We start from the raw sequence: 25,647 nt of genomic DNA, 5'->3' as shown, positions 1-25,647 counted from the left end.
CTTCGTTATTTCATCATCAGTTAAGCAGGTAAAAGGTCTGGAGTTGATTCCAGGTGTGGCATTCGCATTTGAAAGCTGTTGCTGTGAACCCACAACATGCGGTCAAAGGCGCTCTCAATGCAAGTGAAACAGGGCATCCTTAGGCTGCAAAAAAAAAAAAATCAGAGAAATAGCAGGAACATTAGTAGTGGCCAAATCAACAGTTTTGTACATTCTAAGGAAAAAAAAGGACGTACTGGTGAGCTCTGCAACACAAAAAGGCATGGACGTCCACGGAAGACAACAGTGGTGGATGATCGTAGGATCCTTTCCATGGTAAAGAAAAACCCCTTCACAACATCCAGCCAAGTGAAGAACACTCCCCAGGAGGTAGGCATATCATTATCCAAGTCTACCATAAAGAGAAGACTTAACGAGAGCAAATACAGAGGGTTCACCACAAGGTGCAAACCATTCATAAGCCTCAAGAATAGAAAGGCCAGATTAGACTTTGCCAAACAATATCTAAAAAAGCCAGCCCAATTCTGGAACAGCATTCTTTGGTCAGATGAAACTAAGATCAACCTGTACCAGTATGATGGGAAGAAAAAAGTATGGAGAAGGCTTGGAACGGCTCATGATCCGAAGCAAAACACACTGGAGGCACTGTGATGGCATGGGCATGCATGGCTTACAATGGCACTGGGTCACTAGTGTTTATTGATGATGTGACAGAAGCAGCCGGATGAATTCTGAAGTGTATAGGGATATATTGTCTGCTCAGATTCAGCCAAATTCAGCAAAGTTGATTGGACGGCGCTTCACTTTGCAGATGGACAATGACCCAAAACATACTGGGAAAGCAACCAAGGAGTTTTTTAAGACAAAGAAGTGGAATATTCTGCAATGGCCTAGTCAATCACCTGATCTCAACCCGATCGAGCATGCATTTCACTTGCTGAAGATAAAACTTAAGGCAGAAAGAGCCACGAACAAACAACAACTGAAGACAGCTGCAGTATATGCCTGGCAAAGCATCACAAAGGAGGAAACCCAGCGTTTGGTGATGTCCATGCGTTCCAGACTTCAAGCAGTCATTGCCTGCAAAGGATTCTCGACAAAGTATTAAAAATGAACATTTTATTTATGATTGTGTTTAATTTGTCCAATTACATTTGAGCCCCTGAAATAAGAGGACTGTGTATGAAAATGGTTGCAATTCCTAAACGTTTCATACGATACTTTTGTTCAACCCCTTGAATTAAAGCTGAAAGTCTGCACTTCTATTGCATCTCGGTTGTTTCATTTCAAATCCATTGTGGTGGCGTGCAGAGCCAAAATTATGATAATTGTGTCAGTGTCCAATTATTTCCGGACCTATCTGTACATTGTAAGGAACGCCAATCCTCTCTAATAGCGTGCCTAAGATCAGATGCAATGTAAGGAACCCCGCCCCCTCCAAAATATTTGGGTATTCATATTATGTACAAGGAATCATTAGGCAACAACACATTATTTGATATATAGATGTCACTTTTTTGTATCTCCAAACATGTAGAAAATGTTTTTACTTGAGCACTTGAAAAAGAAGCTGTGACTGTTTATTATTATTATTATTATTATTATTATTATTATTATTATTATTATTATTATTATATAATAGGGAGGGGACGAGGCCACTTGGCAAAAAGTTTCTACTTGATGAAACTGAATTATGAATAGCAGCATGGGACATTTCAAAAAGGAGTGTGTGTTACAGGCATCCCTGGTGGCAAAGCGTTTATCAAGTATTTAGAGCTCGAGTGGGCAACTCCAGTGTTCATGGGCCACCAACGGTCATGTTTTCAGGATATCCTTGCTGTTGCACAGGTGGGGCAGTCTTCAACTAAGCCACTGATTAAGCCACCGTTGATGAAGCAGGGATATCCTGAAAACCTGATCCGTTGGTGGCCCTTGAGGATGGGAGTTGTCCCCTCCCCCTGGATTTAGAGTGCGTCTTAAGCCCATATTGTACTGCGCTACGGAATATATTGGCACCATGTGAAGATAATAATGCATAGACTCTCTTTCTTTTATTCTATAGGCCTTTGTTGCATTCAGTGACGTGGCGGTTTATTTTCACGAAGACGAGTGGAAGATGTTGGAAGATTGGCAGAAAGAGCTCTACAAAGATGTGATGAAGGGAGTTCACTCGGCGTTGATATCACTGGGTAAAGCTATTTTAGCTTAATTGCCTGAGATTAGTGCACCACATTGTATGCCCCTCTGGCAAAGAAGTTGTTAACCCAATTTCTGCTAGTGCAGTTTACAAATGAAGCGTACCATTATCTTCTATATCTATATTTTTGAAAACATTGTATGTCCCTGTGTCTAGGGGCAATCACATTGGACCTTTGGCCTGTCACTCCGCCTCAGGCCAATGAGATGGCTCCCTTGGCCCGCCCGCCCCCGCACACCTCTCATTGGCCGGTGTGGTTTAACAGTGCCAAGCCTCCTCCACCTCACCTCTCGACACGCCGCCAGCCAAACTCCCGCCGCCGAATAACCGCCGCCTCTCACACGGCTCTTCTCCACGGGGCCCCGTATTACCGCCGGGAGCGCCAGCAAGCAGGTAACCGCACCCCCCCCCCCTGCGGCCGAGCCGGGAGCACCGGGTGGCGCAAGCAGGTACCCGCCCCCGCGCCGGGAGCACCGGGTGGCGCAAGCAGGTGCCACCACTACCCCACAAACCCTCCCCTCCCCCCCCCCCCCCCGCAGCCAGGAGCGCCAGGGGGGGGGCGCCAGCAGGTAGCGCGAGCAGGTATCACAACAACCAACAACAACAACAAACTGACTGACACACGACCTGCCTGTCTGAAACACACACACACTGACTGCCTGACACGCGCACACACACCCTGACTGACGCACACACACTGAATGCCACGCGCACACACACACACTGACTGGCTGACACACACTGACTGGCTGACACACACTGACGCGCGCGCACACTGACGCGCGCGCACAATGACGCCCGCGCTGCCGCCCGCGCACACACAGACAGACTGACGCGCACACACACAGACTGACACACACATACACTGACTGGCTGACACACACTGCCGCACACACACACACCGACTGACGCGCACACACACACTCTGACTGATGAGCACACACACTGCCTGACACACACACACTCGGACGCGCGCACACACAAACACACACATCGACTGACGCGTGCACACACACACCGACTGACGCGCACGCACACACACCCACACCCACACCCACACCCACAAAGACTGGCGCGCACACATACACACACACACTGACTAGCGCGCGCACACACACACACACTGACTGGCGCGCACACACACAGTGACTGACGCGTGTGCGCACACACACTGACTGACTGGCACGCACACACACACTGACTGGCGCGCGCACACACACTCACACAATGACTGATGCGCACGCACACACACACACTGACAGATGCGCGCGCACACACTGACGCGCACACACTGACGCGCACACACTGACGCGCACACACTGACGCGCACACACTGACGCGTACACACTGACGCGCACACACTGACGCGCACACACTGACGCGCACACACTGACGCGCACACACTGACGCGCACACACTGACGCGCACACACTGACGCACTCACATTGACGCACTCACACTGACGCACTCACACTGACGCACTCACACTGACGCACTCACACTGACGCACTCACACTGACGCACTCACACTGACGCACTCACACTGACGCACTCACACTGACGCACTCACACTGACGCACTCACACTGACGCACTCACACTGACGCACTCACGCACGCACTCACACGCACGCACACACACGCACGCACACACACACACACACACACTGACACACACACACACTGACACACACACACACTGACACACTGACACACTGACACACACTGACACACACTGACACACACTGACACACACTGACACACTGACACACACTGACACACTGACACACACACACACACTGACACACACACTGACACACACACACACACTGACACACACACACACTGACACACACACACACACTGACACACACACACACTGACACACACACACACACACACACACTGACACACACACACACACACACACACTGACACACACACACACACACACACTGACACACACACACACACACACACTGACACACACACACACACACACACATTTACTAACTGACACGCACACACACACACACACTCTGATTGCCGCACACGCACACTGACTGAGGCGCACACGCACACACTGACTGAGGCGCACGCACATACTGACTGAGGCACACGCACATACTGACTGAGGCACACGCACACACTGACTGAGGCACACGCACACACACACAGAGACAGACTGACTGACGCACACACAATGACTGACGCGCACACACACACACACACTGCATGAAGCTGTAAAGGGGGGGGGAACAGAGCTGTAAAGGAGAGAGGGGGGGACTGGATTGATGTGAACGGGGGACAAACAGAGAGGGGGGAGACAGGGGAAGAGAGAGAGGAGCTGGAACATTACATCCCGGGCAACGTATATATTATTATAGACCTCTTTACTAGTGCAAAGGTTACATACTGTGTATGTATATCTTAATATATCACGACCCAGGTACACAGCGCTTCACAGCAGTAACACAAGTGACATAATAATATAACACATCATGGGAATAAGCTTAATACAGTTAGAAAGCCAATCCCAATGGACAGGGTGCACAACAGCTATTTATTTGTTCTTTATCACGGCTCCTGCCCTCTAACTTTTACTTTCTGGTAACACAGGGGTTAAATAGTTATAAAGTTGATGAGATTGAAAAAAGACACGTGTCCATCCAGTTCAGCCTATGCTAAATTGAGACGACAGATCCTTTATCCTATATCCGTACTTACATTTTATTGATCCAGAGGAAGGCAAACAAAAAAAACCAACAACATATCATCCAATGATGTCTCATAAGGGGACAAATAATTTCCTTCCTGATTCTAAATATTGGCAATCAGATTTCTCCCTGGATCAACATGCTTCTCATGTTTACTTATTTTGTATTTCCATGTATACCTTTCCTTTCTAAAAAGATGTCCAACCTTTTTTTGAACTAATCTATTGTATCTGCTATCACAGTCTCCATGGGTAATGAATTCCACACTGTAACTGCCCTTACTGTAAAGAACCCTTTCCTTTGTTGCTGGTGAAATTTCCTTTCCTCCAACCTTAAGGGATGGCCCCGAGTCCTTAGTACTGCCCGTGGGATGAATAGTTATTTTGAAAGCTCCTTGTATTGTCCCCGAATATATTTGTATTTAGTTATCATATCCCCTCTTAGACGCCTCTTTTCTAATGTGAACAAACCTAATTTAGCTAGCCTCTCCTCATAAGTTAGATTGTCCATCCCCTTTATTAATGTGGTGGCTCTTCTCTGCGCTCTGTCTAGTTCCATAATGTCTTTTCTAATGAGTGGTGCCCAAAATTGTACTCCATACTGAAGGTGTGGTCTTACTAATGCTTTATAAAGGGGCATAATTATGTCTACTTCCCTTCCATCCATTGCCCGTTTAATGCAAGATAAGATATTGTTTGCCTTTGCAGCTACTGCATGACTTTTGGCACTATTGCTAAGCCTGCTGTCTACAAGCATCCTAAATCCTGCTCTGATTCTACTACCTTACACAATTTATTATCAGCAAAGATGGAGACTTTGCTCTCGATGCCAACCTCAAGGTCATTAATAAACAAGTTTAAAAAGCAGGGGTCCCAGCACCGATCCCTGAGATCCACTTGAACCCTTGAACCCAACCTGAAAAAGTTTAATTTATTACAACTCTCTGTTGTCTATCTTTTAACCAGTTTTCAACCCAGGTGCAAATATTTTTACCGTGTCCAATTTGCTTTATTAAGCGTTAAGGGAATCATGGAGATATAATCATAGCTCTACCTTAATATTCACATAATATAAATGTATTGGCGGTGCATGGGGAATATATATGTATTTTTTACAAAAATGACCAAGAAAACGGTCATAAAAAAGAAACCCACTAGTTTGCACACAGCCAACAGTAAAACAGACAATAGTAGGGAGCCAATTAGTCCCAGCATACTCGTGATGAAACAAACAGGAGGGATAAACCCCAAGAAAAACAATAACATTTTATTAATTACTTTTAACTCTTCTAAGTGAAAATATAATAAAATCAGTTGAAATAAAACCACTAAAATATGCCTTGAATAGTTAACCTCACAATAGTTATATATATGAGGATATCTTTATTCAAATCTAAGCATAGTCATGTAATTTAATCCAATAGTATAGATCTATGCTTATTGAGGAACACTTAAGCGCAGAACGCCTTTGAGATACATCTCTGGGTGTATGAGGTTGCAATCATTTATAGTATATACTCATTCATGGTCCTCTTATATCAAGTGTATACATTGAAACATCTACAAACCCATTTATAGCGCTTTCTCCAATATATCATTAAGCCATAAATTACACAACAATTCCTATGGTACTATGACCAGTAACAGTAGCAGTAAACTGATATAATTGTAACTCTCACACACTTTGTGTATATCCGTGTGACCAGTTACTCCTGTGTAGCAAGTAATTACTATAGCTACACAAGGGGTTAATACCCCTATTGGATGCAAAAGATGCTAATGAGTAACAACCACTTGTTACATATGTTACATATCTGTAGACATCTGTATATAGCTACAAAGAGCCCCCTAACACTGCTGTATTAGGTTCATACAACCAGATTACTTGCGGCTGCCTTAGTGTTTCACTCGGCATACAGCTCCGGCGGCTGACGTCATCAGTCAGTGCGTCGCCAACAACCCGACGATCGTTTCGTGCCGCCAACCGACACTTCTTCAAAGGGGAGGAGTGTGCATGTACTATCATAGGGATTAAAATACCCCTCCTGAGAGGCGGGATTTAGGACGTTTGTAATTCACGTCACATGTCCTCATTAGTTAATTCCTAATAGCCTCATAATCTTCTTTAAAAGAATTGAAGATGGTAAGGTCCTGTGTATAGCAGTGAACCTGAACTGCTTACCGGGGGAACACAATCCACTTATCAATGACTCACTACCAGCGTGAGGTTGCGGGTGTGACTACCGGGCGGCAGGTTCAGCAGCGGAGGTGAAGTCGCCGAAAGCCAAGCTTCTTTCCGTTTACGTGTCTAGGGCGTGCGTCGCCCCTAGTGACGTCACCAAAAACGGAAGGAAAAGTGACTAGCAATATGAGGCAACAATCAGCAGCGAGAACAGTTAACCTGCCGCCTTGTAGTCACACCCGCAACCTCACGCTGGTAGTGAGTCATTAAGTGGATTGTGTTCCCCCGGTAAGCAGTTCAGGTTCACTGCCATACACATGACCATACCATCTTCAATTTGGGAACTCTGTTAGCCCTTTTGAATTGTCCCACACTTTGTCAATATTGTCTCCTGGAGGACTTCTAGTGGTCCTTGTTGTGGTGCCACCTACCTGGGACTGAAGGACATCTGCGGGCAACCCCCGTTGTGTGACGAGAGAAGTCCCCCTTTCTGACTGGTCCTGCTACAGCGTTGGTATCATATATATTGTCATATGATATGCTCTGATATCTCTTTTTTGATGTACGCATAATACTTGCCACTTTTTATATATATATTTTTTACTAAAAAGATAATACACTATGAGCGTCGTGCGCTGTTTTTTTGTATCTTTTCTCCTCTAGTGTCTGTGGGGTGCTGGGCCACCCTACTTGTACAGTTGCAGACGCTCTCTTCTCTTTTTTTACCTTACAAGGTCTTGTACACATATATCTTATATATATTTTGTTGTACGCGTTATTTTCACTATATTGTTCACGCACAATTTTTGGTGTATGTGGGGTTTGTCACATTCTGTCATATGTCACAATTGTGTGGTGATAGGACATTTCACAATTACTAGTAGCGCACTTATTTTCACTATTTTTTCACTGTTGGACAGATGTTTGCAAACAGGGACTCTCCTGGGTAAACAGTGACATTTGCTGTCTTTAGTCCTTCTGTATTTTGTGCATTTATATATGCTACTGCTTTATTATAATAGCAGTCCATCTTACGGCTGCCCATGTTTGCTTCTTCATTTCCATTCAATGAAGGGGCGTGCCGAGTTAACAATGGCTAATAATCTAATGTTAGTAAACGATCCCCTCTGTGTCTTGGCAATGCCTATATCAGGTGTGAAGGGAAAGGGCACTGACGACCTCTACTCAAAACCACATCATTGTGCTTTTGTCATGTAAATCTATTTGCAGGCCAGAGGATGCTGGATTTGTTGTAGGTTGTGATACCTATTAAAGCTGCAGACTAAGCAATATCCTACTGTTTATTTTTATTTTTTTAATCCTTCTCTACTAAGAGAAAATACTTGTAGCATTAACACCCCCCACCCCATTTCTGAATGATATTTTTAATGTATTACAATGCAATGTAACAAGCATTTTTGTTTCTATAGCAACCATATATAAAGTCACACCCCTTTCCTCTTCTGAAATAGGCTCTGGCACACCCCTTTTGAGCCCTGCCCTCTCTAGCAGTGCACCAATTGTATCTAGTCACCTAGACCTACCTGGTCACATGATCTTCCCCACAGATCTTTGCATCTTTGGTCCTCTTCTGCTGCACTGACAGTCGGGGTTCACTTAGCCGAATCTTTGCCGATCAATCACAGGAGAACGGATTGACAACTTGGCTAATTTCTTATCATTGTGTGGATTGTATTGATGCACATATTAAAGGGAAAACAAATAAATTAAAAACGGCAGCTTGAACTGCAGCTTTAATGGACCAACACGATTCTTTCACAGATTGAGTTGATTCTCAGAGATTTTGAAACAGCAAGTTTTTGTTTTCATGTGTACACAACAAGCAACAAATGTACACTTCTGGAGGTCCAATACGGCTGTGTGAGCTTTGAATTGTGGCTCAGAGGACACGTGCCCTGTTATAGTGCCCAGTAATACCTTTTAGTCCACATAACCCAAGTGCATACCTGTATATATGAAAATGTTACAGAATATGGAAGGGGCAATCTGTAAGACAGGAGAAAACAACTGGAGCATATTGGTGCAGGTGGACAACACTTTTGTGTGTGAAATCTACAGTAACTAAAGGATCAGCAAAGACCTCCCATGCACTGATTAGGAGAGAATTATAGATGATAATGACGGAATACCGACTGATGCAGAGTTGTTTCCCCCGCTCCCCCCTCCTCCTTGTTTAAAGTACAGTTCCAGTGACGATAGAGAGGTTTAGTTGTTTAAATATTAGTGATTAAGTTTCTTTTATTGGACTCAAACAATTCAGCGTTCACTTTCTGTTGTTCTTTCTAATGTACTCTAGTATTAGTGAGTGCAATGGCTGCAGTGTGAAGTACCGCTTTTCATATCTTATTAACTAATCCAGGGTATCATTGCTTTACTGTATGGTGTACAGCTAATAAAAATATCACTTGTGGGCACATTCACAGTCTCAAACAGATCTGCAACCCTGCCTTTCCCCATGATCACTCAGCAAGCAATGCGTTCCCCGCACCCAGGGATTCTAGGTAATGACATACAAATGAGCACTCTCGTTCCTGTATACAAACGTACACTTTCACATTTTCGGGTTTTAAAAATTGCCTTTCCCTTTTAATTATAATGGTATACTATTGCATACATCTTTCCCTCTGTGTTTAACAGTTTATTATATGACACAATCTTATATGCACGCAGCCCTCGCCTTTCCGACCTTGAATTAGTTCTTCAATCTGACTTTTTGAGACTTGAAAATTGGATTTCCCAAAATAAACGGTTTTTAAACAATGTCAAGTCTGTAACAATGGTATTTGGGACCAAGGCTAAATTTCTAAAACTACCAATGAATGAGCTACAGATCAGAACTAACTTTAATACCATCCTAGCCCCTGTTCAAATACTTGGGCATATGGTTTGGCTCCCATTTAATATTTGGGATGCACATTGATACCCTGACATACAAAATCTATGCCAAACTAGGTGTACTTTATAGGAACAAATCCTCCCTAAGGCTGCGCTTCTAGTGCTGGCGACGGTGGCATCACACTGCGGTCGCTGTTTTTTTGTGTTTTCCTTGATCAGTATAACTATTAATATATGATTAGTATCTCAACCAATTAATTCTACTTTACCAAAAGTTCAACTCGATAGACATATCTCTTTTTGCAACCTTATCTAATCTACTATGTAACATTATTTATCTTGATTTAAATATTCAGGCAACAAAACGGCACCGGATACAGCTATTATTTACATCATATTGGTAGATGGATTTTCTTTTTTTAATCTGCATTATTATATTAACTTGTGATTCTCTTGTTACTGTTGCCTAGTAAAGCTTTCAGTTTATGAAGGTATTAAACATATTCATAACTAATGTTGTGTAATTCAACAACCATTAAAAATAGTAGTGCAAATGTTATATGGTTTTGGTGCTTCACGCCATAATTGTTCCTACAATGTTTGGGATGGATAAAAGAACTCTAAATATATTAAGTTCCCTGTTTCAAGTCAAATGCAGGGTGTCAATTGCCATTCAGTATTCTTTTTTTGTTTCCATTGCAGGCCATACAATAGTGAATTCGGACGTATTCTTTAGGATTAAAGAGGAACCAAGATATTACAAAGACATCCATGACTCTGTCAGAAGAGACTATTCATCTTCCTCCACTTCTAGTAAGAACCTGGAGTTGTGCAGGTTTCCCTTCATTTACACTTTGAAGTCCTCTGTTTAATTGCTTGAGGGACTCGTGATGTTGGGGAAATGTCACATTTATTGGAACACTAGTGACCTTATGACATTTCCCAACGCCACAGCTTGTTTGCTTGTCTCTAGTTGAGATCACAACTTTAGCTTTCGCTAGTCGGAGGTCACGTTTGGAACTGAAGAGCAGGGTGTCATCTTATGAAAATAGCAAAAAGAGCAGATTTGGGATGTAATTGCTAGACAAGCAACAATCACATGGCCCTGGAGACATGATGTGGGCTGTTGGCATTCCCGCACGGAAAGGGTTAAAAGGGAAATGTCTATGCCACTATAAACCAGGGTTTATCACACAGAGATTGTAAAGTCCCTTCAACATTTTTAGTCAAAGGACAAAAACTGTGTGGAACCAAACGCAGACAGCAGATTTCTTTCTTCAGAACCTTCTAAGGCTGTGCCTATAGGAGCTGTCATTGGCGACGGCGACACGGTGGGTGACGTCGCCACCGGCAAAAGTTATGTTTCGGCGGGGTTGCGGGATTCCGGCAATTTGATTTGTTCAAGGGCCGTCACGTAACGCGACGGCTCTTGAAAAATCAAATTTTGCCGGCTTCAGGTTTTCACGACGTTGCTCCGTCGCTTGTCACAGTCGCGTGCACTATAAGCGCAGGCGGCGGCAATGTATTTGTTTTCGGGCGACGTCGCCGGCATTCTAAGCGCGGCCTAAGCCGGCACATTGTGGGTAAGCGCTAAAGTACAGAGACATATGTGTGACTTCAGCGAGGCTGCAAATTGGACATTCCAAGCAGTGTCAGAATAATGTGTCCAGACCAAGGGTCTTCAAACCTTTTTCTATCTCTGATATAGTGTCAGACTGAATAAGTTAAACATTATTTCAAAGACCACCACATTTAAATGCTGCTCCATTAACAATGCTTTTATTTGAGCCAGAATGAGCTTATATTTTTTTGTACGATCATGTATTTTCCTGGTGTGCTGCATTCTTCCATTATATTCTTTTTATAATCATGGCTCAGAGCAAAATAAAGCTACAAACTGCGCAGTTACAGAGGTCATACAAAAATACCTGTGTTTAGGAAGGCGCGATGCTGTGCACATTGTGTGTAGGGTGGGAGTGTGTAGGGTGGGAGTGTGTAGGGTGGGAGTTAAAAAAATGTTCTCTATTTATGCCTGTAATGTCCGATTTTACACTGTGATAATTAAGTCTAGGATCCGAGGCCGGGGTCTCGCCGGTTCCTGAGATGCTGGCACCAGGCAAGAACACTTGCCCAGGGGGCACATAATGCCTGGGGGTGGGGGCAGGCTTGGGCCAACGACCAACAGAAAGCATCAGAAGATGACGTTGCAACCTTATTTTAAAGAAACCAAAGCCATGTTTGTAGTTTTCACATAGATGACAACAAATTAAGTTTATATTACCAGCAACGGGCGTGTCCTCAGAAGTTGCTGGAGGAGATTGGAAGGGTGTTACATGGATTAGATGCCCGGATCAGATAACATAAAACAAAATACATGTTGAAGGATTGGTGCTTCTAAAGAAGTTGGGTACTGAAGTTGTCCATCCATTAATACAGGATGTAAATATTATCTTCCTACTGTTAGTACAGTCTCTTTTCAATATCACTTTTCCATGACGTCTTTTTGCAATCAAAGCATAATTGCGCTGTTTGTGAAAAATCTTTGACATAAGGGATATTACTAAAGTTAATTCATTTCTTCTACACTTTGACAGGTCATTCGGGGGCCAAACCTAACATTTTAATAAGAATTCAGAACAATCGTATTCCAGCTGGCAATCCTGACAAGGAAGCTACACAAAGACCTATTGCAGGTGAGTTACATAGGGACATGGTTAAACCTAGTGCTGCAGACGCATTGAAGATCAGTGAAGTGTTTATTAATGAAATGAAGATGAAAGTGTGTGTAGGTGTTTTTTCTATAGGTGTAGGTGTTATTGCATTATTCAGAAATATGATAAATGTAATATATTGCATGTATGTGTTGGTATTATCACAATCTAACACCCAGAGTTTCTATCACCTCCAAAGATGAAATGATCTAGTAGTGCGAAGCTTTAAAAATAAAAGTAAATCCTGATAATGAGACTCTGTGCAAGCACACAGAGTAGCAGATAACTCACACCGAGTACAGAGTACATGTTAAACTGTAACGGTGCGTGAAATACGTTGTGTAGTGATGACTACCACTAGGAGGCAGCGTTGGCATGCTTCATTGCCTTTGTCTACAGTTTAGCACAGAGGGTTTGTGAGGTGTCTGCAGGGAGCCCACCACCCAAAAAATGTAATGGCAGATCCCAGGCAGTGAGGGGGTTGCTGAGATCCCATGTTGGGACTGCTCACTTAAGACCCATAACTACACCTTAGTGGGTATGGGGGGGTGAGATTGCTATCAATTACAGCAGGAGCTTCCAATGTTACCCACAATGCTTTGCATCCACACCATTGTGGGGTGTGACTTTGGAAGCTTCCGCAGTAATTAACAGCTATATCACCCATGTTGCCTGCACACACTGAGGTGGAGGTTGGGCCCTTATTAAGCATGTTCCCCTCGCGAGCTCAGGGCACTATACTGCATGGGATCAGTCACACACTTCTGTTAGCAATAGTCTGTTGGGTTGACAATAAGCTGTATTATTTATGGGTTCGCGGAACAAACATTAGCGTTTTGATTAAGCCAGTTTTAATTGAAGAATAATGCTTAGAGTTCTTGAAAGCAGAGTATAAAACTCCTGGTGCAGTGTGCATAAATTGGGTGCATTAATCCCAGAAGCACTATTGAAAGATGAGAGCAAATCTAAATCAGGCTGCACAAGCTCTATAAGTGTTAGGGCTGCATTTACCAAAAAGTGATCCTCGATAAGAGACTTTCTGTGCTGGAAGATACCTTACAGTCCTATTCACTTAAATGGTTCATAAAGGGTCATATTTACTAAGATGTCGTAGTCTGTAAAACCCCTTCCATGCAGGAAGACTGACACCGTACAGCCATACAGCGTAAAGGACAACCGTATCTTGAATGTAACAAGGACTATGGCAAGTTTTATATAAGGTGTTAACGTGGATTTAGTTCCTCTCTAGTACTAATGAAGTAATAAATGATTTGCTCCATGATAATAATTTCAGATCGTACATACTAAAGCACTTATCACAGGTTTATCAAGTGGGGCATTTTAGTACATGGTCATAATGTGTGTAGCGACTGAGCACTGTTTAGTAAATATGTGCATACATGTGTCATTGTTATATACAGGGATGTTTTGGTTTTCAATTTGTACATATGCACAAGGATAGTGCAAGATAGCAACAGAGTACGAAGACTAGGCAGGATAATAATTGGCCCACCAGTTAGTGAGAATGAATCATATTACGTGTGTGTGTGTGTGTGTGTGTGTGTGTGTGTGTGTGTGTGTGTGTGTGTGTGTGTGTGTGTGTGTGTGTGTGTGTGTGTGTCAGGGGTCTGTTAAAATGTAAAGAATAGTTTGGTTGCATTGTGCAATGTTTTGCTCGAGCCTCTGTGAAATGTAAGAAACTTTTTCTAACATCTTTTGCAAATTGTTAGTAACGTTGCAGATTTTTGGACCCAGAATACGATGAGACATGCACAATTTGATATCGCATTTCAATATTTACATTATCTAGCTATTCACAGTTTTCTATGCAGCTTACAGGTTTTCCTCACATGCTTCTATTTTCTGGTCTCATAGCATATAACCAGTCCTGTTTTTATTCCTGTAATATTTAATGTTCTTAGCTTCCTGCCAGGTGTATTGCAATACTATGCACAAAACAAAGTTAACAATAGTAGAACGAGCCCACACAGGACATATGTTGGTCTCTAGAAAGTCATAATTAATAGCACATAAATAGCTATCTCTCTACTGACCAAAACCCCCTTTTTCCCCCCTGCTAAAACCTCTCGCATGTCAACTGACCCGTCCCGCACGCCAACCTTCCCCATGCCAACTGACCACCACACCATCTCATGCCATCTCACCAGTTAAACGTATGCTACATTTAGACGACAGATACTTATTCTATATTTGTACTTACAGTATATTGATCAAGAGGAAGGCAAACAAAAAACACCAGTGAAGCCTTATCCAACAATTTTTCATAAGGGGAAAATTAAATTTCTTCCTGACTCCAAATATTGGCATTCATAACTCCCTGGATCAGCACCCTTCCAACGTTTCCTTATTAGGTATATTCCTGTATACCTTTCCTTTCTAAAAAGATGCCCAACTTCTTTTAGAAGATACGTATTGTATCTGCCATCACAGTCTCCATGGGTAATGTCCACATTTTAACTGCCCTTACTGTAAAGAACACTTTCCTTTGTTGCTGGTGAAATCTCCTGCCCTCCAACCTTAAGGCTGCGCTTATAGTGCCGGCGACGTCTCGTCAAAAATTCATGGAATCCGTTGCATGCGCTTATAGTAGGAGCGACCTAAATCTCTGTAGTCAGTGGAATTTGATTTTTACAGCGACGGTCTCACCATGTGACAGGCTATAAACCAATCAGATAGCTTCTGATGCAGGGAGAGGGTGTGTGGTGTTTGTGTGGATACGCGGGGGGTGCGTGATGTGCGTGCGCGCGGGGGGATGTGCGTGTGCGCGGGGGGATGTGCGTGTGCGCGCGGGAGGGATGTGCGTGTGCGCGCGGGAGGGATGTGCGTGTGCGTGTGCGCGCGGGAGGGATGTGTGTGTGCGCGCAGGAGGGATGTGTGTGTGTGCGCGCGGGAGGGATGTGCGTGTGTGCGCACGGGGGGGGATGTGCGTGTGTGCGCACGGGGGGGGATGTGCGTGTGTGCGCAGGGGGGATGTGCGTGTGTGTGCGCGCGTGCGGGGGATGCGTGATGTGCGCGCGCGGGGGGGATGCATGATGTGCGCGCGGGGGGATACGTGATGTGCGTGTGTGTGCGCGCCCGGAGGGGATGCGTGATGCGCGTGCGGGGGGGATGCGTGATGTGCGCGCGCGGGGGGGATGCATGATGTGCGCGCGGGGGGATACGTGATGTGCGTGTGTGTGCGCGCCCGGAGGGGATGCGTGATGCGCGTGCGGGGGGATGCGTGATGTGAGTGTGCGCGCGTGTGTGTGTGTGCGCGCCGATGTGTGTGTGTGTGTGGGGGGAATGTGGGGGATGTGTGTGGGGTGGGGTTGTGTGTGTGTGTGTGTGTGTGGAATTGGGGGGGTGGGATGTGTGATTGTCTGTCAAGTGAAACACACTATATTAACAACTTTAAAATAGTAAATGCTCCCGTAATTTAAAGTAAATTCAGCATACAAACAGAAATTACAACTCCTCTCCGTTTCAGCCTTCCCCTTTGCTCTTGTCTCCGCCCCTCTGCCTTCCCCTTTGCTCTTGTCTCCGCCCCTCTGCCTTCCCCCTTGTCTGACGTCACTCCCCTTGTAGCAAGAGACGTCTCCAAAGCTCAAATTACAACTTTCGCAAGGGCTACAGAGACGGGTGACGTCTTTTTTTATTATAGACGTGTAACCAATATTTTTTTAATGGCTTGATGTTTCTACCATTTACAAAATTTAATGCAGAAATGTATTTTCTTAAAGGATCTCAAGGTATTGATTCTGATCACTTTCTACTAAAAAATGATAAGGGGACACAGACAGACCCAACTGAAGTAAGAGAAGGCAAAGGTGAGACTGCTGAATATGTTTCCATTGTCTATAAGGTCAGCATTTTGTCCAGTGGATAAAGATGTCTATCTCTATACATTTTTTTGTGAATTAATATGCTGCACTGAATAATTATACTAAATATCCCGATGTACTTCCAAACGCTTAAACAACCATTTGCTTAGCAAACAATATACATTGAAGTAGCCCCATCAAACAGGGATATATTGATATCCCCATGTGTCGGAGATGGGAAGTGTAATCTAAAATGAGACTTTTTCCCCATCTGAGTATGGGAACTTTGTGAATCAGAATGAAAAAGATTTCTGTCAGGAAGGAAGAGCTTGTGTGTTCCAATAAAAAAGGGGTACAAGAACAGCAGGGCACAAACTTTGCAATAAGAATATTTAATCCAGCCAAAGAAACCAATGTTTCGACTGACATGTAGTCTTTTTTTTATCAAGGTGAGGGCTATACCTAGTTACTGGCGGTTGATCACATTTTCATTTATAATTTGACTCCATTTGGCTGTTCTTTTCTCTTCTGTGGGGTTTGTTCCCCGCCTCTCTGCATGGTTGCCACGGAGAGTTGCGTCTCCATGGGGGCCATGCTTGGGCTCTGTTTTGACGCTGACACGTAGGAGGCGCACGGGGTGTCACCGGTGCCGTGACATCATGGGAGTGCGAGTTTGGTGCCGTGGGGCAGCTGCCGTGAGAGGTAGGTTGTTGTCCAGATATATACTGTACTTTATTTGATGTTGTATAGCCCTCACCTTGATGAAGACTGCGTGGCAGTCGAAACGTTGGTTACTTTGGCTGGATTAAATATTCTTCATGCAAAGTCTGTGCCCTGCTGTTCTTGTACTCCAGTACTCCATGGGATTTGCCGGGCTTTCCCTACGTCTAGGAGCACTGGTATTTACTTATTTTTTGACCCTCAGGATGTGTGCCTGCAGAACTCCTTTTCTGGCCAATAAAAAAAGGTCAATACTCTAGAACTACGGCTAAAACTCTATTTTAACAAAAGCAAATGATGTGTTGCATGTATATGGCTGTGTCACATATGAAGTGTGTGGAGTTAAAATTGGAGGTGAACAGTAAAAGAGCTGGATTCTGCACTTTATCAACAACCCTGCAACTGAGAGAACTTGGCCTTCTAAATGCTCTGACAATTCTTGCACACCTAAAGACTGAGGCCCATGCGATCACGGTGTTGAGAAAGCCTTGATAGCAAAATTCCCAAAATGGGCAAGTAGCCGGCGGCGTGATAATCTCCTCTCTGAAAAGGCCTTAGCCGGCGATTTCTTTCAGCTGCACAGAGAGCCGCCTCTCCCTGCGCAAAAGAAATTTGGACGTTCCGGTGCAAAGGGCTGTGACAAAGAAATATGTAGAAATATATGGAAGAGAAAAAAGCAGCTAAATGTATTATACACTCAAATAAGATGTGGGTAAATACAGAAAAGAAATACTTAGCTCCATAGAATAATGTTCTTAGCGATGCTTGATGCGTAGGCTCCTTCTGCAGTCTTCAAATGGTGGAGCACTGCATCTTATTGAAGGAATACAGAGAACAGCATAGCATAATACCGTTTTAATAAACACTTAAAAAGAAATTGCGGTTACAAACTCACAGACTGGTCTTGATTTTTGTGCAGTTGAATATTTAGCTTCCCAGTATGGCACTACAGGAGGCATCTGTCCAGGCACTGTATCTGCAACTCACTCCGTCAGGGCTAGTAGGATCCTCCCTCAGGGGCCGTCCGCTCCCCTCAGTGTAGATTTCCTTCCTTCCGTGTGTGGGCTGCTGCAGTCCAAGCTCTCACCCTGGGCTGCGCTCTGGTTCACAGGGTACCCCTGATGAAGCGAATGAACTTCGCGAAACGCGTGGGGTGTCCTAGTTGAGCCACCGTAGTTTGACATTGACGTCACTAGACGTGTCATACCCGGAAGTGGAGCCGGGACACGGAGCTCGGCAAGATCTCGGGCACGGGAATCGAGTGAACCAGACCACTGCCCAGGGTGAGAGTATAGTTTTCCCTCCTTTCGTGTGTGGGCTGCTGCAGTCCTGGCTGAGGGGAGCGGACGGCCCCTGAGGGAGGATCCTACTAGCCCTGACGGAGTGAGTTGCAGATACAGTGCCTGGACAGAGGCCTCCTGTAGTGCCATACTGGAAAGCTAAATATTCAACTGCACAAAAATCAAGACCAGTCGGTGAGTTTGCAAACGTAATTTCTTTTACAGTGTCTATTAAAATGATATTATGCTATGCTGTTCTCTGTATTCCTACAATAAGATGCAGTCCTCCACCATTTGAAGACTGCAGAAGGAGTCTACACATCAAGCATCGCTGAGAACATTATTTTATTGAGCTAAGTATTTCTTTTATGTATCTACCCGTATCTTATGAGTGTATACTACGTTTAGCTGCTTTTTTCTCTTCCATGTATTTCTACATATTTCTTTGTTGCAGCCCTTTGCGCCGGAATGTCCAAATTTCTTTTGTCAGACTCTCTGATTTGGACTTTGGCAGCAGGACTTAAACATTGGACTTTTATTGGTTTCATTGTTGTTTTTACTGGTGTTTTTAGGTTCATTTATTACTTTGGGTTTTTAAGTGTACTTTATCAGGAGATCCATAACTGTAAAGGTGTTTAGCGCTACCTTCTCCCCCTTTTTTCTTCTCTCCCTGCACATATCTCGCCAGCGATCAAAACTTTTTAATATACATTTTTAATACTAGTGTAGATGAGCAGGGGGTATCCGGAGCAGAACCGCGTTGATTTCAGCCACGGAGACCCCCTGCTTCTCGAGATACAGGCCATGCTATGAGGTGCCGGTATTTCCTATGCATTTTATTCCCACGGTCATGTGACGCAGGACATTTTAAATGCATAGAAGATACCGGCACCCCATAACGGGGCCTGTATCTCTGGAAACGGGGTCCCCAGACCTCAAATGCCATCCAAATTCAAAACAATTTAATCCAAACAATAAACAGAAATCGAAAAAATAACTATCAATAGAAAACAAGCATTTGCCAAAAAATGCATTGGCTGTCACTGTATTTATCTGTACCCTCACAGATTAATTGCTGCAGATAGGCCATCCTTGAACCAGGAGCTCCGGCATTGTGCGCAAGTATCTAATTTTTCCTTGCATTTATTTGCATTGTTTTGGTGTGCTACACACCCACATACCCCTCACAGATTAATACATTATCAGTCAATGGGCAAGCAAATACATCAAAATAAATACAATAAAAAAAACCTGAAAGAAACAATTTCATACCTTCAATATTTTACATACCTTTAGAAGTCTTCACCCTCCGAATCCCTGTGTATCGGCAACGTCTCGTATCGCGATGTCATCACCCGCAATCCAAAGCCATCCACCTTGAAGACCAGCATCAGGTAAAAAAAAATCTTCTATCACGTCTTCTATCTTCATCTGTAATTATTTTTATCTTTTCTTTAATGTTCTTTCTTCATTTGTCAATCCAAAGCCCAATGGTAAATCCACAACAGGATGTTGTCTCATCAGCTTCTTGAGGTAAAGTGAGACATACAGGCCTTAAATATGGCCTGTGATGTCACATTTTAGGGTCAGATGGTACAGCTCCAATCCGATTGGACGCTGTCATGTGCCCGCTTCTTTTTTTTATTTTTTAGGATGCGAGGTATGTCACATCTTTGAAACCACATGGCTATATCACATGGTATTATATCACGCTGTATATCACTATATACTGTATATATCACTTTTTTTTATTTTTTAGGATGCGAGGTATGTTACATCTTTGAAACCACATGGCTATATCACATGGTATTATATCACGCTGTATATCACTATACATGGTATATATCACGCTGTCATGTGCCCGCTTCTTTTTTTTATTTTTTAGGATGCGAGGTATGTCACATCTTTGAAACCACATGGCTATATCACATGGTATTACACCCAATGGGATTGAAGACAATCCCATTGGTTGCTGTACCATGTGATAGGTCACATTAGTTCTAAACGATGTGACATCACTTTAAGGGATGACGTCACATCCTTTTGAACTAATGTGACCCATCACATGGTAAAGCAAGCAATGGGATTGTCTTCAATCCCATTGCCTGTAATACGGTGTGGTTTTAAAGATGTGACATACCTCCCTTGGAGATGACGTCACCTCCTTATAAAAAAAAAAAAGCCACATGATACAGCGTCCAGTCGGATTGGAGCTGTACCATCTGACCCTAAAATGTGACATCACGGGCCATATATATGGCCTGTATGTCTCATTTTACCTCCAGAAGCCGACGAGACGACATCCTGTTGTGGATTTACCATGGGGCTTTTGATTGACAGATGAAGAAAGAACTGTCATGAAAAGATAAAAATAATTACAGATGAAGATAGAAGACGTGATAAAAGTTTGCTGGTTTTTTGTTACCTGATGCTGGTATTCAAGGTGGATGGCGTTGGATTGTGGGTGATGACGCCGCGGTACGAGAGCTTCCAGATACGCAGGGATTCAGAGGGCGAAGACTTCTACAGGTAAGTAAAATATTTAATGTATGAAATTGTTTTTTTTATTGTATTTATTTTGATGGATTTGCTTGCCCATTGACAATGTATTAATCTGTGAGGGTACAGATACAGCCAATGCATTTTTTGCAAATGCTTGTTTTCTATTGATTGTTATTTTTTCATTATCTGTTTATTGTTTGAATTAAATTGTTTTGAATTTGGATGCCTTGTTTTTTAGTACATTTTAGGATTGGTTAGAGGTTTCAATGATTTGTTTTGTTGGCTAATGGTTTATATTCATTAATTGTTTTGTTGGCTAGTGCTTTTATTTATTTAATTGGGGTGGTTAGGTGCTTGTGTATATCTTTTATTATTGTGTATTTTGGCCGTCATGCTTTTTTTTATTAGTGTGACCATTGACTGCTATAGTGGTTTATCATGCCCATATTATATTGGTATGACATACCACTATGCCAATCAATGGTACACGGTGGGTATAGTGGTCCCGTGGTGGGTGGTTAGGCCTCCTGGATGGTAGCGGTTATCACCTGCTAAGGTAATGAAGGAGTTAACTCCACCTGCAACCCCCCCCCCGCAGGGCCTAAACACCCACCAAGGGCCAAATACCACCTTCACCCACCCCCGCTACCCATAATAAACCTGGCACCACTAGTTAACCCCTTCATTGCCTTAGCGGTTAGCCGCTAAGATAATGAAGTTGTCTGTAAATGCATTTTTATTGCATGGGATTCATGCCGGGGGTCTCCGGTGCTGATATTAATCGGTATCAGCTCCGGAGACTCCCGGCATCAATCTGAGGCAGGAAAAATGCATTTATTTTTCAAAGTGCTCTCTCGCTGCCTTATTGGCAGGTTCTCGCCACCTTCATGCCAACTTTTTCTGGCGGGAGGATTTTCAGAGGACATCGCCATTCTAGAGCCCTGGTTAGCCCTGATAACCTTCTTGAGGTTACTAGAATTGCACGAATGTGACAACCTGCAGATAAGTGGCTTATCACGGCTCGCCCAGCATTTTTTTTTTGGGGGGGATAAAAAAAAAATGCACAAAACATTTTATCGGCCACTTATCGAGGCTTACTGAATAGCAGTAGGCCTTTTTGTTGAAAAGGCCTCAATAAGTGTCTTATCAAGGCTTATAGCATTGGCCCCTAATTGTCTTAGTTGCTGTCTAACCTTCAGTAATACAAAGCCATTTATACACCTGCTCTTTCAACTCCTACTCCATGTCCTCCTACCTTTCTTTCCCTACTACCTGCATCTCATTATGCCCTCCCTATTCCTTTTTTGTTAGTAGTTTTCTCACTCCTTTCTAAACCTTTCTATTCTCTCCACCTTTCCCGCTCTCCTCCTATCTGCATTTCCTCATCTCTCCTTCCCTCCAGCTTTGTCTGTGCCCAGCAACTTCTTCACCCACCAGTAAAAAGCACCATCACAAATACTCTTCTCACCGCATCTCGCTCGCTCTCTCTCTCTTTCGCTCTTTCGCTCGCTCGCTCTTTCGCTCGCTCCTCCTTGCTGCTGGAGATATGTCTTCAAATCCTGGACCCAGCCATATACACACCTGCTCTTGAAGAAACCTGTGTCTCTAACCCACTGCCTTTGCTAAATTCACAAGCACGCTTCCTTCGCACTTGCACTCAGTTCTCTGAACGCCTTTGGTAGAAATCTCAGTCCGGCTGATTTTCTGCACTATAAATGTCTACTCTTCTGTTTTCACTCTGCTTTCTCTAAATTCAAACACTACTTTTACTCACTCGTCAAAACTCACCAATCCAATTCACACGGTCTTTTCTCTGTATTTGACTTCCTCCTCCGACCACCTCCCACCTTCCATCCTTCTTTCACTTCTCTTCAAGCCTTTGCCAAACACTTTAAAGGCAAAGTGAATGTTATCCACAAGGAAATTCCGTCTGGCTACTGTCACCCACAGTCACTCCTACTGACCATTGTGGTCAAGCGCTGCCATCAACTGCACTTATTCCCTCACCTGCTGTCTCTGTAACTCTATGTAGAACAGAAGGGAAGCCGAGCACACCAAAAGAAATGCAATGATTTATAAAAAGTACATTTAATTGACTGGTTACAGTCACAAACCATCCGACGTTTCGGTGTACAAACACCATCTTCCCTGTTTGTACACCGAAACGTTGGATGGTTTGTGACCGTAATCAGTCAATTAAATGTACTTTTTATAAATGATTGCATTTCTTTTGGTGTGCTCGGCTTCCCTTCTGTTCTATACGCAGTTACCCTGACTAGGTTTTGTCTGCTTGAAGCACCAACCACAATTCCTGTTTGTTGCTCTTGTTCCCATAGAGTTGGGGCATCCCAAGTTGCATTTATCTTGACTCTTGTGTGTTTAGCTTTTGTCTCTGTAACTCTCACATCATACCACTTAGGCTGTGTCCATAGTGCAGGAGACGGCGCGAGCTACGTAGCTTGCGCCAAAAACAAACACTAGGACGACAATGCATTTTGGTACAGTGTGCGCGAGCACATGCGCGACGGGGAGACCGTTGCTTTGAGCTACAAACAAGTTTAAATTTCCCGCACGACGGCCGGGTCACCCAATGAGGGTGAACCAGTTCCGTGACGTCACAGCCGTGACCCCCAATACACACCCGAGACGCCTCTGCCTGCAGGACAGGAAATCTCTCCTGCTGCAGGCAAACGTGCGCTGCGCCGAGGCGTGCGCACGCTCGCTTCCACTATAGCCGAGGCCTAAGATTGTAAACTCTAGGAAAGGAAATCCCTGTCTCTTATTGTCTGATCTTGTTTGTTGCACTTATTGTACTATAATTCCCTGTACTATCTCTTGTAAAGCGCCAAGTACAGCTGTGGGCGCTGTATAAATAAAGATATACATACATGTACACTAGAACTTTCAGGATTTGTGAGTTGGTCTGACATAAACAATAGTGAATTATTCTAGATTGATGGCCTTCAATGTGCTGACAGTTCTCTTCTTAACTTCACAGAGTTTGTCACATGCAGCAAAACTAAGGAAAGACCGCATGGAAACTTGCTACAACATCTAAAAACAGAGGCCCTGAAGTCCCAGATACCTACAGAAAATAACTTCTTATCTGAAAGTGGGCAACCCTTCAACAGACAGGCCAGTTCCCATTGGTATCATCGGAAACCTTCACAGTTTGGACTACATAAACCCAGAGAAAGTGAAAAAGGGTTTAGCATCTTACACAGTTTAATAGTTCAACAAGGCACTTACAGTGGAGAGAGACCCTACCCCTGTGATAAATTTGAGATCAGGACTAACGAGAAAGCCTACCTAAGTCTACAGCAAACCAAGCCGAAAGTAGATAGACCTTTCAAATGTGCTCTGTGCGGTAAGACCTTTCGTGACAGCACAGGATTGTCAAAACACAGGCGAACGCACACTGGAGGAAAGTCCTATAAATGTACTCAGTGCGAAAAAAGTTTCACTCAGAAATGGAACCTTGTTCAACACCAAAGAACCCACACCGGTGAGCGACCGTATCAGTGTACCGAATGTCAGAAGAGCTTCATGTATAACTCTGTTCTTATCAAGCACCAACGCATACATACAGGAGAAAGGCCGTACCAGTGTACTCAATGTGACAAAAACTTCAGCGGATACTCGGGGCTTGTTCGACATCAGAAAACTCATTTGGGTTTGAGGCCATACACGTGTGTTGAGTGTGGGGAATGTTTCAGCCAGAAGCAACACCTCAATAAGCATCAGAGCACGCATATCATAAAGCTACCATACACAGCCGAATGAAGTGTGAAATCAGTCATGCATCTGCTGCACTGTTCAGTAACAGCAACCAGAGCATAAAGCTATCAACATTTCTCTACAAACACAACCGCAGCATCATTTTACCTCTTGCATCTCAATGGTAGACTGTGATATCCATGGAACTTGTTAGTATAGTTGTATTTTACTTGCAGTTTTTTTAGTGATGTTAAAAAGTAACCCTGGCATAAAAATGGTATATTTTCCAGAGCAACCAAATTGCACTTAAAATGATGGACTGACTGCTAGCGATTTGGACGAAAATGCAATGCTAATAATGCAGGGAGACTTTTAAAGATGTGATATATCCTGTGATCTGGCACTGAAACCTTCTCGTCACTGATGTGGGAAGTAAGGGTATTCAGAATCACCTAACTGAAAATCCAAGGCAATAGTAAAAGATTTAATGGAACACTGTGGAGAAAATGCTGAAATGGTTCATTAGAAATATACTGTTTACTACTCACACATTGTGTAATGTTTGTAAATCCAACTGTATGTTTCATACATGTTTTTTTTTTTTTTCTACACACTGTTAGGTTTTATGTTGTAATAAAATGATGTCCTGAAAATGTGTGCTGACAGGGTGCTGCTAAACACAATTCCCCTTTGCAATTAATGTACTGTACTAATAATATATTTTCTTGTAGGATCTGAGTGTACATTTAACATTAAAAACAATGAATGGAGCATAGTCACTAACATAAGCAAATACAGTATACTTTGCAGATACAAAGATATTGAAAGAAATCCTCAAACTATTTTACGCTAAGTATTTCCATTTTAGCAGCAGATTAGTGAAATAGAAATGTAAGTAGAAAATGCTAATCACAGGATGGGCAAAGCAGACAAAGGTCCAACATCCT

General features: G+C 43.5%; 1 protein-coding gene across 8 annotated transcripts in view; it reads left to right on the top strand.

Moving 5' to 3' along the window:
- Positions 1-25,357, top strand: part of LOC142467291 (zinc finger protein 717-like) — a 31,068-nt gene extending 5,711 nt beyond the window's left edge. For 6 of the 8 annotated variants that reach the window (XM_075572777.1, XM_075572778.1, XM_075572775.1 and 3 more), the window contains 6 exons: positions 2,063-2,189; positions 10,652-10,762; positions 12,544-12,642; positions 16,401-16,487; positions 18,759-18,833; positions 23,982-25,357. In XM_075572777.1, the coding sequence (XP_075428892.1) occupies positions 2,063-2,189; positions 10,652-10,762; positions 12,544-12,642; positions 16,401-16,487; positions 18,759-18,833; positions 23,982-24,766 (1,284 nt within the window). In that variant the 3' untranslated portion in view covers positions 24,767-25,357. The remainder of the gene's footprint in view (positions 1-2,062; positions 2,190-10,651; positions 10,763-12,543; positions 12,643-16,400; positions 16,488-18,758; positions 18,834-23,981) is intronic. The other 2 variants (XM_075572776.1, XM_075572782.1) reach the window with 2 other exon arrangements.
- The last annotated feature ends 290 nt before the right edge of the window (positions 25,358-25,647 follow it).

This window comes from Ascaphus truei, chromosome 16 (assembly GCF_040206685.1).
Source record: "Ascaphus truei isolate aAscTru1 chromosome 16, aAscTru1.hap1, whole genome shotgun sequence".
Classification (NCBI taxonomy): Eukaryota; Metazoa; Chordata; class Amphibia; order Anura; family Ascaphidae; genus Ascaphus; species Ascaphus truei.
The sequence above is the reverse complement of the archived record's forward strand: the minus strand, read 5'-3'. Positions and strand labels throughout refer to the sequence as shown.